We start from the raw sequence: 23,944 nt of genomic DNA on the forward strand, positions 1-23,944 counted from the left end.
AAAATGGCCTCCGAGAAAACCCATGACTTCGACAGCGTGCTCACAGAGATACTGTCCCAGCCCAGCATCGATGAGGTACCAGTCTTGGAAATTCAGCTAGGACCAAACTGGATGGACCCCATCATGCGATACCTGAAAGACGGGATACTGCCCGAAGACAAGCTGGAAGCCAGACGCCTAACCGCAAGAGCCGCCCACTACGTGGTCCACGGCCCAGGCTCTACAAACGGTCATACACATGGCCGTATCTCCGATGCCTGGTACCCTCCGAATTGGAGTACGCGCTACGAGAAGTACATGAAGGAATCTGCGGAGACCACGGAAGCGGCAGGACTCTAGCTCAGAAAATCGTAAGGCACGGCTACTTTTGGCCTACAATCCTCAGGGACGCCAAGGAGTTCGTCAAGAAATGCAGCCCATGCCAAAGGTACACAACCACTCCCCGTCAACCGGCCACACCATACACCGCGATGGCAAGGCCCCTGCCTTTCGCCATGTGGGGCATGGACCTGCTCGGGCCATTCCCAAAAACCTCCGGGGGGCACACGATGTTGTACGTCGCCATCGACTACTTCACCAAGTGGGTCGAAGTTAAAGCCGTGGCAAAGCCCAATTCAAAAGCAACGGAGAAGTTTTTCTATCATGACGTGGTCTGCCGCTTCGGCATTCCAAGGATACTTATGACAGACAACGGATCCCAGTTTGCAAGTGCTGAACTCGGCAGATTCTGTGATAGCCTAAGGTCGAGCATCGTTTTGCCTCCGTAGCACACCCTCAAGCCAACGGGCAGGTAGAGGTAACTAACAAAATCTTGCTCCAGAGCCTCAAGAAGCGACTAGGAGAAGCTGGAAAGAACTGGGTGGAGGCACTCCCTAGCGTCCTCTGGGCTTACCGGACAACGCCACGGACCGCAACGGGGGAGTCCCCCTTTAGTTTGACTTTCGGGGCCGAAGCAGTCATCCCCTTGGAAATCGGCCTCCCCAACTTCCGCACGGAGAACTATGACGAACAAGGAAATTCCGAACTCCTCCGGAACACTCTCGATCTCGTGCTCGAGAAAAGAGAGCGGGCCCTCCTCCGAACCGCCTCCTACCAGCAAAGGGTGGCACGATACTACAACGCCCGAGTAAGAAGGAGCATCGTAAAACCCGGCGATCTAGTGCTGCGACGGGCGGAGGTATCCGACCCCCGCAACACGGGAGACTCGCGCCAAAATGGGAAGGACCCTACAGGGTCGTTCGAGCACTCCGCCCCGGGGTCTATCAGTTAGAACGCCTCGACGGGACCCCAGTCCCTCGAAGTTGGAGCATGGATAACCTTCGACAATTTTACCAGTAAAAAGGTAGGGTAAAGTCCGTGTTTTTTCTTTTAAGATATGACGTATGTTTTGTTTGTTCTCCTTCTATCATTTCCAGAAACAAAGACATGTATTCCCCGCGGCAAATCAATGAAATGGCATTTCCATTTGGGCCATATGTGTATCTCTACTTTCCGGCCCACGATAAATAAAGGGCCGGAAAAAGACAGGGAGTGAGACAGAGGTAGCATCTGGGCTGATCCCCCCGAACATACCCTAAAATGCTCCCCATGAAAAAAAGACCTCCCCTTAAAGGGCAGGCGGGACCCATTAACCCCGAACTAATCACTCGAGGGGAAGATAGTCCTTCCACAAACAAGACGCCCCACGGGGTGCACTAGAAGTACTCTCGCCAACCAAGATTACAACTTAATGGCCCAAAGAGAAGTACCGAAAGTTCAAAGAGCCCACGGCGCATCATATAAAATAGAAGAAAAAAAAAAAAAATATATATATATATATATATATATATATATATATATATATATATATATAGTTCAAATGTTATTACAAACCCATCGCGGAACCACAAAAAAAGGGGGGAAAAGATAAAATCCAAAGGGCATCCGGGCATCACCGAGCCCCCTCAGAGGTCTCCGTGACTACAGGAACTTCCAAGGCAACCACCTGATCTCCGACCGGCTCCGGTGTTTCCACTGGTGCCAACAAAAGATCCCCTGGAACGATTTCCTCGGCCTCATGCATCAACTTCTTAAGAGGAAAGGAAGCATCGACCTCACGAACACGCCGCCGACATTCAGCAAAAGCATCTATCTCAATATCCACGCTGAACATGGCCGCAGCCTTGAGAAACTCCTCGGAGTCGCGCCATTCCTCCCGCGCCTTCGCCAGCTCCTCAGCGTGCATCCGTCGAACCTCCACCAATTTACCTTCCGCACGGCTTCTCCCATCCACGGTTGTTCGGAGGTCTATCCGAAGTTAACCAACAGTATCATCAAGCGCCACTTTTTCCGCCCGGGCCTTGTCCAAGTCCTCACTCAGCTTCCGGACCCGCTCCTCGAAAGCACCTATCTCAGACTCATCCTCGAGCAGGTACTGAACCATCTTCCTGGCATAGCTTTGAGACTGCAAAAAGCAAACCATTAGGAAATCTCCACTCGCGGTCTCAAAAGCAACAAAAAGGGAAAGCACAAGCTAGAAAACTGGCGACCCGGTACTTACGCAGGACAGTGACTGAAGGTACCCAGTCCCCAGGGCCCTGCGGCTGAAGCCTTCTAACTCAGCCTCATTGCCAGGGAGGGCGGCCATCAGCGCCACTTCCACCCCGACCCGAGGATTCCCAAGGACGCTATCCTCAACACCAACCTCCCAGTCGGGCTTAAACTGTTCCCCTTGCGCCCGGTAGCACTGAGGAGGAAGCTCCATCCGCTCCAGAAGCAGCTTGGTCATAACCGACCCTTCCAGACGACTCGGCATATCCTCCGTAAAGGTTGGAGGATGGGCCACACGGCCGGTTTTCCCCTGTTTAGCGCCAGGAGGGGCAACCCTCTTGGTGGGAGGCTCCAACTCCGGGTGAGGAGACCTTGCCGTGCCCTTTTCTCCGACCGATCGTCCAGAGGAGCTAGACGGCGCGGATACAGGAGGCCTAGTTTGCGACCGGTCCAGCCTGGCTGCGGCCATAAAATCAGAGGGAATCTTCCTGCGGCTCACTAGACCCTTCATCGCCGCCGCGATCCCCTTTCCCTGCCAGCATCACCGGAAGAAGACATACCTGCTGCCAAAAGTAGGAGAACAACGACCACTCAGAGCAAAGAAAAACAACAACAAAAAATACATGCTCAAGGCACATATGAACAAACCCAGGGAAAAAAGCTCACCGCGGTGACTGGCGGAGCTCTCCCCCGTTTCATCGCCTTTACAGCGGGCCCTCCTCTCCAAAGCTCCAAGCAAACCAAGCCTCTTCAAACCCCTCTCTCATCTAAACTCGAAAACATCGATAGCCTCCCCCGAGACGAGCTTCCCCAAGTCAAACTTACTACAATCGGACTCGTCAGGGAGGGACTTCCTTCGCCACTCGACGGAGCGCCTCCAAGAGCGAGGAAAGCCCCAACCAGCGTCCAACGGAGGGATAATGAACACATACTCCTCCTTCCACCTTTTAATGGAAGAAGGCAAGTTCGCCGCAATTTTGGGTCAGATACAACCAGCTGTCCTCCCCCTTCACCAGCGGGCTAAGGGCAACACAAGCCCGGAGCAGAGGGAGGGTAGGCTGAACCTTGTGAAGACCCGCCTTGGCCACAAAGGCCAAGAGAGTACACCAACTATTAGGCGACAGTTGGGAGGGAGCCACCCGATAAAACTCGAGGGCCTCTACTATAATACCCAAGAGCGGAAACCTAATCCCCGCCCGAAAAGCCTCCACATAGAAAGCTACTTCCTCCGTGATACCCTCACACACCCCCTCCGCAGAGGAAGGAACCCTAATCCCATAATCATCGGGAATGTGAAACTCCCTCCTAATCTTCTCCCCCGTCCCTTCACCCAAAGTATTCCTATAACACGTCACCCGACCAAGACGGATAACGGCACCAGACCGAATGTCCCTAATCTCCGCCTCGTGAGCGGAAGAGACTCGAGCAGGAGATTCCAAGGGAGCGGCCCCCAACGATGATCCAGAAGCCCCGGAGCTATTCTCCGACTCCCTGGGCAGCTGTACATCTAAAGAGTCACCGCCCCCGCCCCTTACCAACCGCCTCCTTTTCCTTGACGAAGCCATTTCTACTACTTCTACCGACTCGGAAGACAGACTCTGAAAACCGGTTGCGACAGACATCGTAAAATAATCAAATGCCGGACGGAATAAAAAGCACAGAACTCACCAGGGCAGAAGAAGCTGCTGAAGAGCAACACGTAGAAAAACCGCTGCAGAAGAAAGCCCGTTTCACCCAAGGAAGACGAAGAAATAAGACAAAAATGAAATCCCCAAAACGGCTTTAAAAAGAAGAGCTAGGGTTTCGACACGCGTCGATTGATCTCCCTTTCCTTCCTTCTAATCCGATGGGACGCACACATGTGGCGCCGATTAGAAAATTCGAGGGAACCGCCAAAAACCAAAGCGCCATACCCCTGAATGAAAAGACGTTGCTACCCCTGCCGCTAAGTGACTTCCCCAGCAAGCCATCCCTAAATTTTCCTCACCCAAGGCGAAGGAAGGGTCCAGACGGAAAATACCACATACGGTTGAGAAAAGCTCGGAACCGATCACAAGGGCCTGGCATACAATTCCACAAGAGGAAAAATACCACGTACGGTCGAGGAAAACTCGGAACCTATCCCAAGGGCCCGGCATACAATTCCACAGGATGGAAAATACCGCGTACGGTCAAAAAAGGCCCGGGACCCATCACGAGGGCCCGGCATACAATGCCACCAGAAAAAAATAATAGATCAAGCTCAGCGAAAAGGGCTCTGGCCGCACGGCAAAGGCCCGGTCTTACTACCGCTCCACTAGAAACATTACGGCTGCTATGCAAAGGGAAAGGAAGCATAAAGCACAAGTCGTAAACACTGAAAAAAAGAAAGAGCCATTCATAACCATTCCCTTCCGGCCCATAGGCCTACAAAAAAAAGGGGGGAGGGGGAGAGTAAAGACAAAAGATAAGGGCACGCAGGCCCGGGCCCCCAAGACCCCCAGCAATGACAAAAAAAAAGAAGAAAAGAAAAACCACCCCTCCAAAATCCCACTCACCCCACCGCCTCCGGCCCAGAGCAGCTAGCCGCTGAAAGAATTTTTCGCGTCAGAGAGCTCCTTATCACTATGCTCCTCCTCCGAAGAGCTCCCCCAACGTCGAACCTTAGCAAATCGGGTCTGGTCATTTAACCACCTCACCCGGTTCCTCAGCAAATCATTCTCCATGCGCAAGGCCGCTATCTCTCGATCCATGTCGATCATCCGGCTACAGACCTCCATTTTCCTACGATGGACATGAGAGGAGAACGAGCGGTGGCGACAAGCAAAAGCTTCATGGGACTCCCTCTCGTAAACGGGAGGAAGATGAGAGCGCGGGAAAAGCCCTTGAGGCGGGTTCCTCTCAGGAACCGATTGCCGAGGCCCCAGCCCGTCAGGATTTGCTTCGGGACTACTGGGAGGACTCCCCTCGACAACTACCCCCCCCCCCCCCCCGGCGCTTATAGAGAGACCCTGGAAAGACAACGACATCTCCGACAAGCCCGAAGAAAGGCCAAAAGAAAGCGAAGAAGGAGGGAGGAACGAAAAGGCAATCTGCATAAAAAACGGAAGGTCTCACCCCTTATAAACCCTACGGGAGACCCTTGGGAAGGAGATCGAATCAACTTGCCCTACGCGTGTCCGTTTCCTACTGGATGACCAACCGGCACCGCGTAATGGCACCACCATTCCTCGGGAAGGAACCGCCGAACGAAACTGCACGTCCTCTCGTACCCCAAGGCTCCCATAAATGATGTCGTCATGATATTCCTTAACCAGGTAAACAAGCCTGCTCCCTTGGACCATTCAATGGACCAAAGGTGGTGTTATGATGAGACACAAATACGGCGTTGCCCTCAGGAATCGCCACGTGTCGTCCATGCATCCATGCAACCTTTATAAAGAAAGGTAATGGGAAACGGCAAGACCGTACGAATTCAACACGTGTCACTTCCTCGCCGTTCAGGCCTCATCATCACAAATCACTCCCGGCTCCTCCCCACCTAATGAAGGGGAAGGGTTCGGAGGTGGGAAACCAAGCAAAGAGATCCGACCCCAATCCCACCAGAGGAAAAATGCGCGCCCAGGCCCGGGGCCCCAGCACGAGACCACGACGCACGAACACAACAGGCGAAGAAAATTAAACGTGCTAGGAAAAGACTCGGAATCCCACACAGGCCCAGACAAAACGTCACTATTCCTCGCAACAAAGATAGTTTATGCCAAACAAAATGGAAAAAGCAACACAAAGAGACACGGCACAAATTCATAAAGACCGTCCATTCACATCCTCCTGACCCACAGGCCTACAAAAAGAAAGGGAAATAAGAAACAGAGCACAGGGCACGCAGGCCCCTGAATCCCCGATAGGAAAAAGAAAAAAAAACACGCAGAAAAACAGGAAAGGCTAGAGACTAATCGGAGGAAGACTCCTCTCCCGAAGGGTTCCCCTCCTCTTCCCAAGAGCTCTCCAGCAGGGGGTCCACCTCATATTCAAACAACTGTTCATTGAGGAAGTGAACCTTTTTCTGCAAACCCTCGTTCTCCCGCTTCAAGTCCTCGATCTCCTTACCCATCTTCGAAACACGGCCACGCAGTTCCGTTCCCTGGTGATAGGCTCGGGAGAAAAAAGACCACTCCCTGGCGACACGGGACCGAGACGACTTGTCCTCCCTAGGCAAGGAGGAAAGGCGAAGGGGAGGAAAGCCCAAGGTAGGGCACGAGTTCCTCCTAGCCTTCTTCCTCCTAGCCGCAAGGTCCTCCTCCAGATCGGAAGACAAGTCGGGGTCACTCGACGATTCCTGGGGAAGACAGGCCTTGCCCCTGACTCGCGAAGGAGAACTAGACATGTTGTTGAAGAAGGCACGAAAGAACACCTACTACAAAAAAAAAGGGGGACGAAGAGCCACAACAAAGTGCCATGGTAATTTCCCTTTTTAAGCTCAAGAAAGGAAACCTAGTGCCTCGAAACAAGGCAACCTAGCTAACCACGCCACCGCTTCCCGGGGACGGCCGCTGGATAAAACGGCACGTCTCCTCGTACTCCGGGGCCCCCATAAATGCCCTCATCCTGACGTCGCTCGAACAAAACGTTACTCCCTTGGCCCATCCAAATGGACCAAAGGAGTAAGGGGGAGTTATGATGGGACACAAATACAGCGTCGCTCTCAGATATCGCCACGTGTCGTCCATGCACAAGTAGAGCCTAACCATCATGAAGAAAGGCATTGGAAAACGGCAAAGACCATACGATCATGACACGTGTCGCCCTCTCACCGTCCAGGCCTCATCATCACAAGTTATGGAAGGAAATATCCGGCGAAGCCACGCGCGCCGACGGAGTAGGGGGACGGCCCAATCCTGCAAAGGAAGGTTTTCTCTCCATAATGATGAAAAGGCCCGCGCACCTCCCTTTAAAGGGGAGGGAAAGGAAGAAGATCCACATTTTTGGAATGACTTCCCCCATTCTCAGCTCCCGCAAAACAACCGAAAAAAGAGGCGAGGCAACAACAGAGGAGACTAGGAACTCAATCCTACTCTCCCTGCTAGTCCCCTCCGACCCCCTCATCTTCGCACCCAGAAAAGAACCCGCGCCTTGGTCCTGGTAACCCTGATCAAACCCCTTCCTCTTCTCGCTGTCCTTTATATTGATTGGTCGAAGGATCTGACTTGGGTGTCGAAGTGGTCGTCCGGGACCCACCCCGGACCCCCTGACCCCCTTTGTTTGTGATTGCAGACCCCGTGGAGGCCCTCTACCGACCGCGCGATCACAGACCCAGATTCAGACGCCATCAGTAACTCTATTCCAGAATCATAATACTTATGTTTTAAATCAATGTTACATCATCCGTTCTTCAAACCTTCATCAAATCGAATTGGATTTGAACATAGAAGGGCGGGCGAATAAAATTGATTCGAATTCATCGCTCGAAACGAATTGATCTCACTTGATCAATCGCCAGCTCTGATACCAACTGTTAGACTTTATTTAATTTGAAATTAATGGGGAACTTACCTCCGGCTATGGCGATTAGAATCGAAGATCATAAATCCCTCCTTTAACGAACTACAAACACGATCTCCGCTGCGCACGAACAAGAGAAGAGAGATCTTCTAATCTTAAGAAGACCTTATGGCTTGATCGATGGAATCGCAGCCACCGTCTTTCCTCTCAGATTAGGGACCCTCTCTTTAGATGGAACTTTAGCTATAACGTATGAGTGTTATTCCCATCAAACGCAACCTATATTTATAGATTTCGGCATAAACAAATTTGTGCCCTTCCACACTTCAAACACCTTAGTGTTTTAGAGTTTCAAAACACTTGGGATTTATCCCTAAGACTCCTGTATGAGATATAACTGTTGTGGAAAGGAATAGGAAAAAACTAACGTTTTCTCTTTATGTGGGACCTCAATGTGGGCCACACTAAATAAAACGCCAACAAGGCATGGTTATGTGCCAAAGGATATGATCAGGTCCATGGTGTCGATTTTACAGACACATTTAGCCCTGCTGCAAAACCTACTACGATTCGCGTTATTTTGTCAATACCAGTGCAGTTTCACTGGTCCATTCAACAACTTGACATTCAAAATGCATTCTTACATGGCCTTCTAACGAAGAAGTCTACATAGTTCAACCACAGGGCTCTTTGGATCCCCAGTACCCTAATCATGTGTGTCGTCTACACAAGTCGCTTTATGGACTTAAACAGACTCCTAAGGCATGGTTTGAAAGGTTCTCTACCTTTCTCCTTGATCTGGGTTTCTCCTCATCCCATGCCGATAACACTCTATTTGTTCGACGTGCTGATGCTTCTCACATCGTTGTCCTTGTCCATGTTGATTATAACTATTGTTACCGGCAGCAACAATACATACATTAGCAATGAAACATTTGGGCCCTCTACACTACTTTCTTGGCCTCAAAGTTCATCGTGATGAAACCGGCCTTTTTCTCTCTAAATCATCGTACACGTTGGATTTACTTCAACGAACTGGCATGGCCGATGCGAAGCCTTGTTCCTTCCTCACCCACTATTTCTAAGGGCAAGCTCAGTCGTTTCGACGGCACTCCGTTACCTAATGCCACGCTATACCAGAGCTTGGTCGCGCCCTCGAATATATGACCCACACTTGACCTGATATTGCTTTCTCTGTCAATAAGGTTTGCCAGTTCATGCATGCTCCAACTGCCTCCCACATGATCACCGTCAAAAGAATCTTATGCTTTCTTAAGAGCACACTCAATTATGGTCTTCACTTCCCAACCAACAGTAAGCTACATCTTCAGGCCTTCTCTGATGCCGATTGGGCTGGTAGCCCTGATGATCGCCTATCCACCAGTGGATTTTGCATATTCTCAGGTTGAAATCCCATTTCTTGGGGTGCTAAGAAACAACCCGCTTTTGCTCGTAGTAACACTGAAGCCGAATATCGCTCGCTCGCACACACTGCTGCTGAACTCTCTTGGTTTTAGAATGTTACTCAAAGATCTTGGAATTTTTCTACGGCATACCCCTATCATTTGATGTGACAATGTGAGTGCCATTGCACTCGCCTCCAACTCTCTGTTCCATGCTTGTACAAAACATGTCGATCACCCTTTTATTCGAGAAAAGGTCGTTTGCAAGGATCTTGACATCTAATACGTGGCCTTGCAGGACCAAGTAGCTGACATTTTCACTTCGGGCATCTCATCACCATGCTTTCAGTTCCTGCAATCCAAACTGATGGTTCAAGATGGTCCCATCCGTTTGAAGGGTGGTCATTGAGAATATCACAAACGGTTTAGATAAGTTTAGCCCCTAAAAGCTAGGAAACCACCTCGCCACATGTAACCATGTATCTTTCCTTAGCATTATCTCCTTAGCATTGAAACCTGTATCTATCTATTGTAACCACTAGTTGAAAACGTGTATGTGCAAGGTGTAACAGAGAGCATATAAGCTCCTCTATAAAACAGTAATACACTGCTATTGCTCTTATGAAAATTTCATAAGAAACAAAAGATATTCTCCTTTGTTTTACTATCTTCCATCATTTTGCCGAAAAAGATACAATTGTTGTGGGGTTTTGAAAACCGAGGACTGTGAATATTAACCCCCGAAGAGAGAAGAAATAAAATTGCCACACTTGGTAGTTAGGCATGCCACCATGTTTGTTTTGTCCTGTGTAAAAGAGTGCAAGCAAATCAATAAGAAAATGAGATGGTTGGCAAATCTTCAACTCCAATACCAATGGGTGCAACTCGGGCTGGGCTGGATCGGGTTGAGGCTAACCCAGCCCAACCCGAGATAGCATTCCCTCAACCCTAACCCGACCTTCGGGTTGAGAATGGTCAACCATAACCCAACCCACCTCTAAATCTCTCAACCCTAACACAACCCGTTTAAACTATTTTTACCAAATTGGGTCAGGTTGAGTTGGCTTGGGTTTGGGTTAACCTAGGGTGAAACAAAAGTACTAAAGAAAACATAATTCTAAGAAATCACAATAAAATTAGAGAGAAGAGGTTGGGTTCGAGTCGGGTCGCGTTGCCCACCAAGCCCAAGCCAAAATTAAATCATGTTGGCTTTTCCCAACCTAACCCAACCCAAAGAAATGTCAACCCTACCCGAGTAAAATCGGGTTGAACCATACCAACTTGCACCCCTAAATACCATTTCAAAAGAGAAAACAAAAAAATTAAGAAATGGAATTAGGCCTCCAAGTGCTGCAGCAAAAGAAGGGTTGTATTTATTAGGCCTCGAAAGTCCATGCTCTCATTGGAATTCCCATATCAGACAAATGGCACATCATAAGTCTTCTATGCGGAAGATGATATCCAAAGTCTTAAAAAGGAAAATGGTCATGTGATGACAACCTAGCTGGTTCTAATGAGCAAAAAAAATTATGGAAATAAGGCAACAATTTAAGCCAATAACCTCTATGCAAAACAAGCTCCGAGAGAGAAAAACCAAGCCTAGAAATCGTGGAAAAAATTTGGTCAGTATCCTCTGTGCAAATCACGCACCCAAAGAGGAGAACAAGCACGGCAATCAAGGTTTTGCATCCCGTAAATCAAGAAAATACTTACCTGACTTATTTTCTGATTGTAAAATATTTATTCCCATGTACCTTGAAATATAGGATACGTAAACATCGTGTAAAACTTTGAAAAAATCTTGTAACCTCCTTAAATAGGGGAGAAAGGACTTTTTCAACTATTGTTTTCTTTAAGCCCCTTTTTAGCAAAAAGCCCATTTTTTAAGTACTTGTTCTCTTTATTCTGTACAGTTTCAGTCAGCCCATGCGTAAAATGCACACAAACAAAGAAATATTGAGCAACCATTGAACTTCTGATTTCATATAAAATATATCTATTAGCTTGGTTCAGGAGTTGCTGGTATGTGCACAATATTTCCTTACATGTTGAATGTCAAAACCCTTATTACTTTCACCCTCATGTCACCCCATCTATTTTCCATATTGCTTTTTCAGGGTTCAGAACAAAAGAGCTCTGCATTTTTATTTATTTTTTTTGAATATTAAAAAGAGAGAGCTCTGCATTGATGTTTAATAATATTACTTTAACAGATTAGTGTTGAAATTGTTCCTTAATTTTTTTGCATTTTATATTGATCTCTTCTTTTCAGTATTCCATATTGTTCCTTGGTGAAAAAACAGATTGATTGGATTAGCACTCAACCAAGTCTTCAGAAGATTCAGACTTGAATCCAGGTTTTTAATCCTATGAGATTTTGTTATGCCCATCCAATAATAATAGTTAAAACAGTCATTAGCAAAAAATCAGATTACGGATTCACACATCACTTAAACCACGATTATTTCTACCAACATAAATAATAAAAATTCAGTTTCCAAGCACAATAACTGCAAGTAAGCATTCCAACATTAGATTTTTATACACATCATAATGAGGCCTGCGATTTACTTGTGAATATTAATATTCATATGAGACAAAACAAGTTTACAATAACAAAGACAAACAGCTACTCAGACACATATGACATACCTATTTCTTCAGCATTTTGAATTTTCTCTTGCAGTTGATTCAAAAGAATTGTTTTTTATTCTACTAAATGCACAACCACATTTTTTTTTTTTCTGAATGGTACACAATCACATCTTACACACCAAATTTCTTCAACAATTTGGATGCCCCCCAGTCTGAGGTCGCTGTTATAACTGCCTCGGATACGAGTATAGTGAAAATCTACACATACACAACCTCATTTTCAAGCACACTAAACATCTACACATTTAAATTCCTAATTTCTTCAACACTTGAATGTTCACTCCCAGACGATTCATAGGACAAGCGTATTGGATGCTAGTTATACTGCTCATTGTTGCCACAAAATCTCAAGAGAATCTGAACCATAATGTAAAATTGCCACTTCAGGGTATCCACAACTAGAATCTCTCGATCAATTTCAAGCATCAAAACACATATCTAACTTCACCGTTTTTCCATTTCAGTTGGTTGCCTGCTTAGAAACCCTTCATAAATACCCACTTAAATAAATGCACAACCCTTCATCAATGATCTCTTTCTTTCATAAATCAATACAGAATATTTGATACAACAACACTCAGAACAACCTTGGATAGAGGCAATTTGAAATTTTATTGGTCAACAACCATCTCAACCGACCGGTTCATAAGCTCAAGAAGGCTCCCAGCTTTCCTCTTAGCCCGATCCGTGCCACCCTCGGCCAATTCCTTCAACGCCTCTTCTGCCCCAAGCTCCTTTGCAGCCTTCAGATATTGTACATCACTCAAACACAAAGAACACAACACAGCAGTGGCATTCTCCCTGTTACGCGGTGAACTAGTCCTCATCACCTCCACCAAAATCAGTATCGGGTCCGCTTGACCAATTGCGAGCCTTCCCTCCTGATGAGTTGCAAGAATAGCCAAAATCGCGAGTGCCTCATCCATCATTCCACCACCAACATCCATCAAAAGTCTCATAAGTGGCACTACAATCCCAGCCCTCACGGCTCTTACCTTATTACCTTGATAGATTGACAAATTAAATATCGCAGTGGCAGCATCTTTCTTACCCCTAGGGCTGCCCTGGCAGAGTAGATCAACGAGAGCTGGGATTGCCCCCGCTGCCCCTATTGCCACCTTGTTCTCATCTATAACAGACAGGCTAAAAAGGGTAGCCGCTGCATTTTCCCGTGCTTCCATGCTACCTTTCTTTAGCACTTCAACTATATCGGGGATCGCTCCTGCGTTAACTATACTGCCCTTATTACTCTCATTTATGGAAAGGTTAAGAAGTGCGGTAACTGCGTGTTCTTGCGTTCTAGGGTCCGGTGATGCTAGTAGCTCTATGAGTAAGGGAATTGCTCCGGCCTCTGCAATACAAATTCTATTCTCAGCATTCCTCTTTGCCAGCAATCGAACCTCACCAGCGGCCGCTCTTTGCTCTTCTTGGTTCCCATTATATAACTTCTCCATAAGGATATTTATAGTTTTTCTGTCACAGTCAGAAGAGGCACAACCGCTTGAATTTCTGTTTCGACAACTCCCTTGTCTTTTTGGTAGCTCAACACCGTTGCACTCGCACCATTGAGCAATCAAACTCTTCAAAACATAGTTGGGTGTAAGGACTGTGTGTGATAGAGTTTGTTGCGTCTTCGGACAGGTCTTGTGCCCAGCATCCAGCCATTTCTGGATGCAGGACCGTTCGTAGGTCTGCAAAATGACAGTATGTAAAACAATGGTCAGAAGAACGAAACCAAACTACCATTCAGAAAAGAAAAAAAAAAAAAAAAAAAAAAAAATACCTACAATACCAAAACCAAAATGTAAACAAAACTATGATTTGGTCGACACTTTGAATTTATTGGAGACACATGTGTACTGCCGTGTCTAACACGACACACATGTCCACACGTGTCGAAACCTCTTTGGACACTTTTAAATGTACTGCTAGGAGTGTTAGAATTAATGTGGGTGTGTGGACATGTTTTTTTACTGTGTCAAGTGTGACATTCAGTTTTATTATTGAACATTGTCTTAACTATTCTTTTATTATTAACTCTTCTTTTAGCTCTTTTTTAACTAATATTTGCTTTTATATCCCTCCCCTAAACCTAAAACCCTAAGCAAACTCTTATTCCAATACTATATTCATTATATCATATTGGTCTCTCTTTGTCTATTAGAGATGGAAGAGAACTAGATTAAGTTGAGGAATCCATTGTTATTTGATCATGTCATGTTATTTTTAGATTATTGTTGATTAATTCTACAATTTATTAGTTTATTAAATGAATATCATATTTATATTGATACCAATTATGATAGTAATCAATAATTTTATGTGTATCTACGAGTCACAATGTCTAGATTTTAGATGTTGCCATGTCAGACAACCCGTATCGAAACTCGACACACGAATCCGTATAGACAAATCATGATCATTTATACTTTCTATTTTAGTTGTCCCCGTTTCTAAATGTTGGGGGTTTGACGTGTTCGAGACTCCGTGTCAATGTCAACTGTCGACACGTGGCACTCATGACCATGTCCACAAAGGATAGAAACAAAATATCGAGTATTCAGTGTTTAGACCTGTCCTGTAGAGACAATGACAGGATCTTTCATCAATTCAAGAGATATTGGGCATCTGAAATCGTCTGGAATAACAGGGGACCTGTGCTTCATTGAGCTCTTTTCAATTTCAGAGGTGTCCATGTCTGGGTTTTCTGTGAGTACAGAGTCTGTTAGCTTCTTAAGCAAGGATGACATTTCCTCCAGATACTCGCTAGGATCTTCATCACCGGAGATAACCATTTCATGCAGAGCATGCGACTCCTTCTTGAGATCATTAATGGTCCGGAGTTGCAGTTTCTCAGTGAGTCTTTTTAGGACGTGTGGGTCAGTGTCTTCTTCAATCCTTGCCAAGGATAAATCCATGAAAAGTTGTAAATCAGGTGTTTCCATCCGTCCTTTTGCTCTTCTAAACTGGGCATGAACGAGCTCGATCTGAGAAGTTGAAGAACAAATGAAAGACATTGTCAGAATGATTATAAGTTATAACCAAACATTCCAGCTTTAAGTCTTTAAGCCATCATACATGGCAATTTCATCACCAAGTTAACAATGCAGAGAACTTTTGCAGGATTTTTTATTTTTTTTTGGAACAGCAACATTTGAAGGAATTTTGAAAGGGAAATGTTTGTCTTTTAGTATTTAAGGAGCTGTCAAAAGGTTATTACATTTCCCAAAAAGCTCTTACAAGCCAATTAAAGAAGAAACGACAGCTGGGTTTGTGCAAATATTAAAATATGGTTGTGTAGATAAAATTTCCCTTTTGAAATACTTCAAAAATCAAATTTCCGTAGCATACCTGTTCTTGAACTTCTTCTGGTATATCAAGCTTATCATAGGAAATCTCACTCAATGCCTTCTCAAGTTGTTCCGTCACTACATGAAATTTCTTAGCAATTTCCTCCCATTTTAAAGCCTGCAACATAGTACAATACTTTATATAAGATTAGCAGAAAAGATAGATGAGCTTTTAAAGTTGCATCGTCAAAGCTTGGTATCAATTTTTCATAAATAAAGTATGTCACTGATCTTTTGTCAGATAGAGGCATGTTAGGCTGAATCTTGTTAACACTCCTATGGAACTTAACATAACATGATTAAAGGATAAGGAAGATTTGTTTGAGGACCCTCGCAAATATTGTCGTCTTGCTGGGAGGCTCATTTACTTGATCATTATACATCCTCACAATGTTTTTCCTGTGAATTAGTCAATTTATGCATAATTCTAGGGTGCAGTTCAGTGTATTCTGAAATAGTTAAAGGGTGCACTATGTAGAGGAATTATCTTCTGGAAAAATGACCACTTAAGAGTGGAAAGATCTTCATATGCAAATTGCGGAGATCACCTTTTGACAAATGTTCAACAACGGGCTATTGTACTTTTATTGGAGGTAATGTAGTTGCTAGGCCAAACAACAAGTAGAAAATGGTTGCACAATCCATTATAGTGGCAAAACATGGATCACATGGCGTGTGAGTTCATGTGGTTGAAAACGCTTATGTTTCAAATTTACAGGCTAGGAAGATGTTCTAAGATAATCAAGCGGTAACTTACTTGGTTCTAATCCACTGTTCCGTAAAACGACCAAGCACATTGAAGTAAATTGTTGTTTTGTTTATGAAAAGGTCACGAGGAAATTGATATCTGTTTTGTCAGATCGAAAGATCAATGGGTAGACATATTCATGATGTCACTTCGTCATAGTCAGTTTGGTAATATTTATTCCAAGGTGGGTGTGGATGATAGATATGATCCAGTTTGAGGGGGAGTTTAGAGTTAATATAGTTCAGTTTTGGTTTACATAAATCCCTTGGTGTTGCTACGTTTATTGCATTATTAGGATGGGCTCCATCATGTGGCCCAAGTGGAACCTTATATAATTAATTGGATTGGAGGGGCTGGGGTTCAACCTCAACAAAATTCTTTTCATTCGTCTTTCCTCTATCCTCTTCTTCCTTCATCTTACATACAAATTGGGCACTATAAGAAGTACAATAGACCGCTACATATTTTATAATGCCGGTGGAAGCTAAACGGTATAAAATAATAGAGTATAAGTTATATAATCTCTCTGACATTTAATAGATAACAAAAATGAATTTTCTAATAGAGTAATAGAGAGAAAGAGGGTATTATCCCCCGAAATCAAGAGTTTTGCAACGCCCTTGTTAGGGAGCAAGTCATAAGACCCCTGTCGAGTAGCTGTTGCCTACATTGTGCCCATGATCATAAAGCTTGTAGAAGACTCTGTCCAAATAGCCGCAACCTCAACGAGCTTTGAGCTCTTCAATGGGGGACGCAGAGAGTAATACATTATTCTCATACTCTGGCCCGGCTGGAATATGTGAATCAAATGAGGCTGCAGCAAGAGCTTTATTGCATGGTCTTAAGTGGTACGCTACACATTACGTTGACCCCTTAATAGTAGAGGGGGATTCATCTAACATCATCTCATGGGCGAAAGGGGACGCCCCCGGGTCCCTGGAAACTCTCTAATATCATTTTCGAAATTCGGGACTGCTGTAAAATCATTCACCCAACTTTCTCCCATATCTACCATATTTGCAGACGAAAAAGCTGATGAACTTGCGAAGGCGGGTGTGGACAACAGCCGTGTGGTAGAGAGCAGTTTTCTTGTATCTCAGGCCATTTAGGCTTCGAGAAGAGGGGTTTTGTTTTTCTCTTTACAGTTTATATTTGTACCTTATCTATGGTTGGGGACACCTTGCCCTCTCTCTCTCTCCCCCCCCCCCCCCCCCCCCCCCCCCAATCTACCTGTATGTCTGATTTCTGTCAATAAAGTCACCTTTATTAAAAAAAGAAAAAAAATGGGGGATCGTGGCTGAAAAGATCTTAAAAAGGTGCAAACGAACATTAAGTTATTTTTCAACAAGCGCAATGCATTCCTCGTTTTATCTTGACAACTATCGACTAAAGAAAGAAAGCTTCAATGTTGATATTAACTCATTTAATGTTAATACAAATTTAAAAATAGAGTAGTGTCGAGTTGCGTTTAATAATACCAAATTTTAGATACCAAGGTGAATGAAAAGAATGAAGTATTAGTTAAAACAAACATGCATTCCACACCCAGCTTAAACTCTAGGGGCTGTACTAGTTGTGGCTCTCTGCAAGACTATTTCCCTCATTCTCCCACAAGAAGAGAAGAAAAGTAGAAGGATTATGAGGAGAGCAAATAAGCAGAGAATGTAAAAGACAATCACACCTAATTTACTGATAAGAGTATTCCTTAGCTTCTCAAAAATACAAAGATTCCCATATCTCAAAGTTAACAAGTATTTGGGGTTGAACACACTAATAAATAGTCTAGGATTACTGTAACTTGAACCCTCTAGCTAATACGAAGCAAGGGTGCAAGTCATTGACAAACAGGTTGGTGGGATACAAGTGTGACATCCCGATGTCTTTTTCATCATCCTAGTTTCAAGAACAAAACTACATTAGGCTGCAACACTATTTTCATAGTGAATGTCTGTATACTAGTAATCTCTTAGAGAAACATGGATAGTGAAACATGTAAGGTTCAAAACACTAGATGGTTCAGCTCAATGTGCGACTTGATATCCTAGACAACTTGGTCCCGTAGGTGGAGGGGTAGTTTGACATACTTGAATATCAAAAAGTTTGAATTCCACACTACCAGATGGTTTGGACATAAAAAAAAATCAGATATTTTATACTATTGGCAACCTTATTTGAGTATCAATACAAGGAACTAGTGAATTTGTCCTTGCTTGTCAATTTCGACAAGTGGTTTGAGGGCTCTTTATACAACTCCTAGGAGCCCATTTGGACCGCCATCTTTTAACAGTATTATGCTCCCATGTGGCATTTGAATGATGTGAAAGAAGCAATGAGATTTATTCTGTTTCTCTTTAAGTAGTAAGCATTACATCTAGCAAGTATTGGTGAGCCCTTTCCCATTGAATTTGTCATTGTAATATTTCATTTCCACCAAGCATTGATGCTTTAAATTTGATGAAATAAAAGAAACCACCAAATCAACATTCAAAAAAGGAAAAAAGAAAAAAGAAACCTCCAAATCACAATAGAATTTAGTAGGGGTGCAAGTTTGGCCCTGCCAGCCCTGACCCGCCCTGAGCCCGAACAGGGTCAGGGCTGGATTTTCCAACCCTGAGGGCCAGAGTTCATTTTTTTAGACCCTGACTCAAGTCGGGTCGGGTTCTGGGTTAGTGCCTCGGGTACCCTGACCCGGTCCGACCCTAAGTTTTCTATTATAGAATTGAACCATCTGTGCATGTTTCTTTTGCTAATGTTTTCTATTATCTTGGATTGATGTTTCTTTAGATTATTATTATTAATTGTCTCTGTTGCCCGTCATGTTGAATTCATATTGTCTTATTTTGTTCCCTTTCTCTGTTTATTGATCATTTTGTTCTATATGATAAGTGGTTGCTTTATTTTTGGCACTCTTAACAGGTATTTGCACTAGGGTCAATTAGGGCCGCGCCGGCCTAGCCCTGCCCAATCAGGGCCAATCAGGGCGGGCGAGGGCCAGCACTGAGCCCTGTAGGGCGGGCAATGGGTTGAGGTTTTTCGGCCCTATCTCAGGGTCAGGGCGGGTCAGGGCGGGTCAGGGCCGAGATAATGGGTTCTAGGGTTGGGCTAGGATTTTGAAAAACCCGACCCAACCCGACCCTGTTGCAGCCCTAGAATTTAGCACATAAAATTAAAAGAAACCTTCAAATCACAATAAAATCATTGCATTCTTGTTCTCTTTCGGACTTCACCAACAAATTCCTTTCAGTTGAGTTAGTTAGGCGCATAGACCAAGATCAATTCCAAGAGAATCACCTCTCCGGGAAAAAAAAGAATGTCAAGAATGGAAGACTAGACAATGGAACGAAGATATGTCCCTAAACCTATTTGTCCAATCAAAACTAATTTTTTATAACATTTAGTCAACTAGCTAGTCTGGAAAGTGCCCAGGACATGAAGAGTCTAAGAAATTAGAAGCCAGATAGTGGGTTTGTAGATAACGTCAGAATTCAAGAACATGCTTCATATAAATAGAAGCATGATCAAACATACCAACGAGGAATAATTATCGAGAAAGAATCTTCATGTAGACCTTCGAAGGACTCAGAGAGGAAACCATGTCATAAAATCCACCAATTCTTTCCATGTACCAAGTCAAAACCAACATAATAGAATGCTAACAGCCCGAGCATTCTCATACGAGAACAATTGTGTGCACTATATAATGATCCATCCTGTTAGTTATTCACATTAACTCTCTTTTTAGCAACCTGCTTGCTAAACTATTCATATAATTAACCAAGTGAATCAAACAGAGCTCTACGCATAGAAGCCCAAATCAGACTATTCAATAAAAAACAAATGATTAGCTTAACATCATTTTAAATTAAGAATTCAATGAAATAAAAACTCTGGAAGTTCAGACCAGCTTCTTTCCACTAACTTGCTGGTCAAGATGCTCTATGTAGATATGATTCAAAAAAAAAAAAAAGATGCTCTATGTAGATGCCATTTAAAAAAAATAAAGGATGCTCTATGTAGATCATAACCTATGTCACAAATATCTCTGACATTTTCAAAATATAACGATTTTATCATGACAAAATTAGAATGATAACAACCTGAGCATTCTCATATAAGAAAAATTGTGTGCACTATATAATGATCCATCATGTTAGTTATTCACATTAACTCTCTTTTTAGCAACCTGCTTGCTAAACCATTCATATACTTAAAACAAGTGAATCAAACAGAGTTCTACACATAGAAGCCCAAATCAGACAATTCAATAAAAAACAAAATGATTAGTTTAACATCATTTTAAATTAAGAATTCAATGAAACAAAAATTCAGGAACTTCAGACGAGCTTCTTTCACTAACTCGCTGGTCAAGATGCTCTATGTAGATGCCATTCAAAAAAAAAAAAAAGGATGCTCTATGTAGATCATAACCTATGTCACAAATATCTCTGACATTTTCAAAATATAATGATTTAATCATGACACTTTGATAGAATGACATAATTCCAAAATAATCCCGAGAATTTAAAAAATACAGCGATATTTTCATTTACCACCATAATATTGCATAATAACCCGATATTTTTTATTTTTTATTTTTCTTAATTAATGTATTTTAAAATAATTTAATTCGTATTGTTTTTCCTGATATAAATCTGAAAAAAATATATCCTGAGAATTTCTCGGCGAGAAATTACAGAGAACGATATTTGTGACTTAGATCATAACTACACATAAATGCCACGAAATTCTGACTAATTTAGTCTCAAATATGAGACTATGACTGAGTTGCCCATGTTTCATAAATTTTCACCTTTTAGTTTTACAAATCTTACAGTTACTATCCTGCGATCATATCAATTCAATTAACTTAGCCCACATAATTTTCAAAACCTGTTTCATTATTTTCAGGATATTAGTTCTAAACACAAGAGCCCTGTGTTATAAATCTGAATCCAATAAAATTTCACTTACTACAAAATCAAGTTTCAGCAAATAACTTCATAAACAACTATATCATAACAAATACTTCAACAATTCAATTCAATTCAATTATGCGCAAAACTACTAAAAGGACCTGATAGAGCTTGCTCCCTCCATTGACAGATTGAAGAAGCTCTTTTGCCGATTCTACGGCGGCCTTCAATGACACCAAACCTCGAACCTCGCCGTCACCCAGAGACGCCTCGCTGTCCTTCAATTCCTCAAAAAGTGGGCTCAAAAGCTTTACCCTCCTCACAAGATTACAGTATTGTCTTTTTGAAGGATTCCGGCATTCGGAGAACGCCGAAATCTCCTTCACTATTTCTACAAGGGATTCCACCACCCCTTTTGATTCTTCCCCCAAAGACATTTTAGAAGACGAAAAACACCCTAGAAGATGCTACCAAAAGGAAGGAAAAAAATCACCAGAAAAAATTAAAAAAAGAAGAAAAAAAAACCCTAACAAGATGCTATCAAAAGGAAGAAAAACCCTAGAATTTGCTATCACGGGGAAGAAAAACCCTAGAATTTGCTATCAAATGGAAGAAAGCCCCTGGGGTTTGCTATCACGAGGAAGAAAAACCCCTAGAATTTGCTATCAAAGAGAAGAAAAACCCTAGAATTTGCTCTCTAAAGGAAGAAAAACGGGTACAAACAGCAGATAACAGAGGGGAAATTAGAAGGGAAAAACAGATTCGAATTGGGGATTTTTGAAAACCCAGAAAAATAACGTCTAGATGATTAGAGAAAGAGGGTTTATCTGCCATGGAATGAAAAGATGAAACAAACACTGGTTCAAAGGTGAGGGAGGAAGGTGAGAAAAATCTAAGTCAACAGGAATAACAAAAGGAAATAATTAAATACGGATACTAAAATTGGCACTACCATATTTTGATGATTACACCAATTCAGGTCGTCTTTTATTATTTAAACAGCTGTCAAAAATTATTATAGTTCCCAAAAGCTATCAGAAGTCAATTAAAGAGGAAAAGACAAGATGAGTTGATGTAATTGTCAAAATGTGGTAGTGTCAATATTAACAGCCTTGAATAAATATAAAATATAAAATAATGAATGAAGAATAAGTCTCTCTCGTCTCCTTTGTGGAATCTCTTTTGCTCTGACCAATGAGAAGACCTTTTCATTTTTCAACGGTGCCAAAGATGGCCCCTGCCTGCTGACATTGCCGCCCTTAAAATTGGGAATTTCCACAAGTTCGTCTCATTTGATGTTTTTCATTACTTTTATACTAACTTTTTTATTACTACTCTGCTTGCTTGAAAACTTACGTGGGTGGAAGTTAGACCTGACAAGATGTGACCTGCCCCGTATTTTCAGAGTCCGGGTCACTCATTTGTAACTTGTTTGAAAACGAACTGGCCGGTCCGGGTGGATCTGCGGGTGCCCGTAAAGAAGAAGTGAAACTGGCATTTTTCCTTAGTTTTCATATTTTGATGCATTTTTTTCATAGTTTTTTCCGTAATTTTTCTATAAAGATCTTTCGGTATTTTTTTTGTAATTTTTTTAATTTGAAGCCTTTTTACCATAATTTTTCTCAAAACTTAGCACCTTACCCGCATTATTATTGCTAGCCACATTTGCAGAAAAGTACTTCTACCCATCCTTTGCAGTTTGCACCTGCCAAAAAGTCAACATAAATGACTATCATCTCATGATCACATGCAATTGCAAAGGATGGGCACGAAGTACCCTTTGGCGAAGCTGGCTAGCAAATTCCTATAAAAACAACAAAAATATTTAAGAATAGAAAAAAACAAAAAATCATTAAAAAACGGGTGACCCGCAGGTCCACCCGGCCCATACAGGTGGGGTCCGGGTCAACCAATTAGTGACTCGTAAATTTCCGGGTCATTTTTTATTTGGCCCGTTTGACCCGGACCCGTACGGGTCGTGTGAAACCTGGCCCGACCCACCTGTTTGCCAGGTCTAGTGGCAGTGACTAAATTTATGCGAACAATTACTCTGGAAGGGAAAACAAGGGTGCTTAGAGGGTTATGAGCAGATAGAGACCTACTCACTTCGATGATCCTAAGCGAACAATAACACTAGAAGGGAAATAGGGGTGCGCAAACAATAACACTAGAAGGGAAATAGGGGTGCGCAGATGGTTCCTAGCTAACAACAAACTCATCCATTTGAACTATCTAAGGATCAAGTAGACTCAAGGTTAGACATGCGGGTAGGTGGGTGAGTGATAGTGCCAAACCATGCATTGTCCATATGAACCTCCACAGCGATCGAGCCACTAGAGGGACTGAAATGTTGTGTCTTGGAGATTTTTGCTTAGGGTTCATTTCGATGCCCGAAGACGAGGTAGAAATGGAAACTCTGACAAGGCTGTATGGGAATCAAAAATTTTTTTCAATTCCAGCGACTATTTGATCAAACACTTAATGTGAAGGAAAATTTTCCCACAACAACGTTGTTCTCTGGACGATTTCACCATCGCTGAGAAGGGAGCAGTCAGCTGAGAGATTGGGGATGAATCTTTGTGAAAAGCCCACAGAAGGAACCAGTGAACAGAGAAATTTGTACGGAGAATCTTTGTGGTGAATCTTTGAAGAAAACCCAGAGACAATTGGCGATGAATCTATGCGGGAAGCCTGCAGAACTAACTTGCGCCGATGACTATTTCTCTAGAGATATCTTCAAACAACACAAATCCCCATTTGCAGGAGGAGAAAGGGACCTTCAAGCGAAAAGAGAGAGATGATTCCCTAGTTTTTGTGTCAAGTTCTTGTTGACTGGACACGAATCTGTGTGGAAAGAAGCACCAG

At 43.3% G+C, this 23,944-nt stretch overlaps 1 protein-coding gene across 1 annotated transcript; it reads right to left on the bottom strand.

Annotated features, from left to right (window-relative positions):
• Positions 1 to 11,924: 11,924 nt before the first annotated feature.
• On the bottom strand, positions 11,925 to 22,005 carry PUB14 (plant U-box 14). The gene is made up of 4 exons (XM_077364120.1): positions 21,241 to 22,005; positions 15,420 to 15,536; positions 14,642 to 15,055; positions 11,925 to 13,759 (listed from the first exon to the last, which is right to left on the bottom strand). Exons 1-4 carry the CDS (start codon positions 21,514 to 21,516, stop codon positions 12,680 to 12,682), a joined length of 1,887 nt encoding a protein of 628 aa, XP_077220235.1. The 5' UTR covers positions 21,517 to 22,005; the 3' UTR covers positions 11,925 to 12,679.
• Positions 22,006 to 23,944: the final 1,939 nt, after the last annotated feature.

Source organism: Tasmannia lanceolata, unplaced genomic scaffold, assembly GCF_043159265.1.
Source record: "Tasmannia lanceolata isolate RefF3 unplaced genomic scaffold, GAP_Taslan_0.1 ptg000020l, whole genome shotgun sequence".
NCBI lineage: Eukaryota > Viridiplantae > Streptophyta > Magnoliopsida > Canellales > Winteraceae > Tasmannia > Tasmannia lanceolata.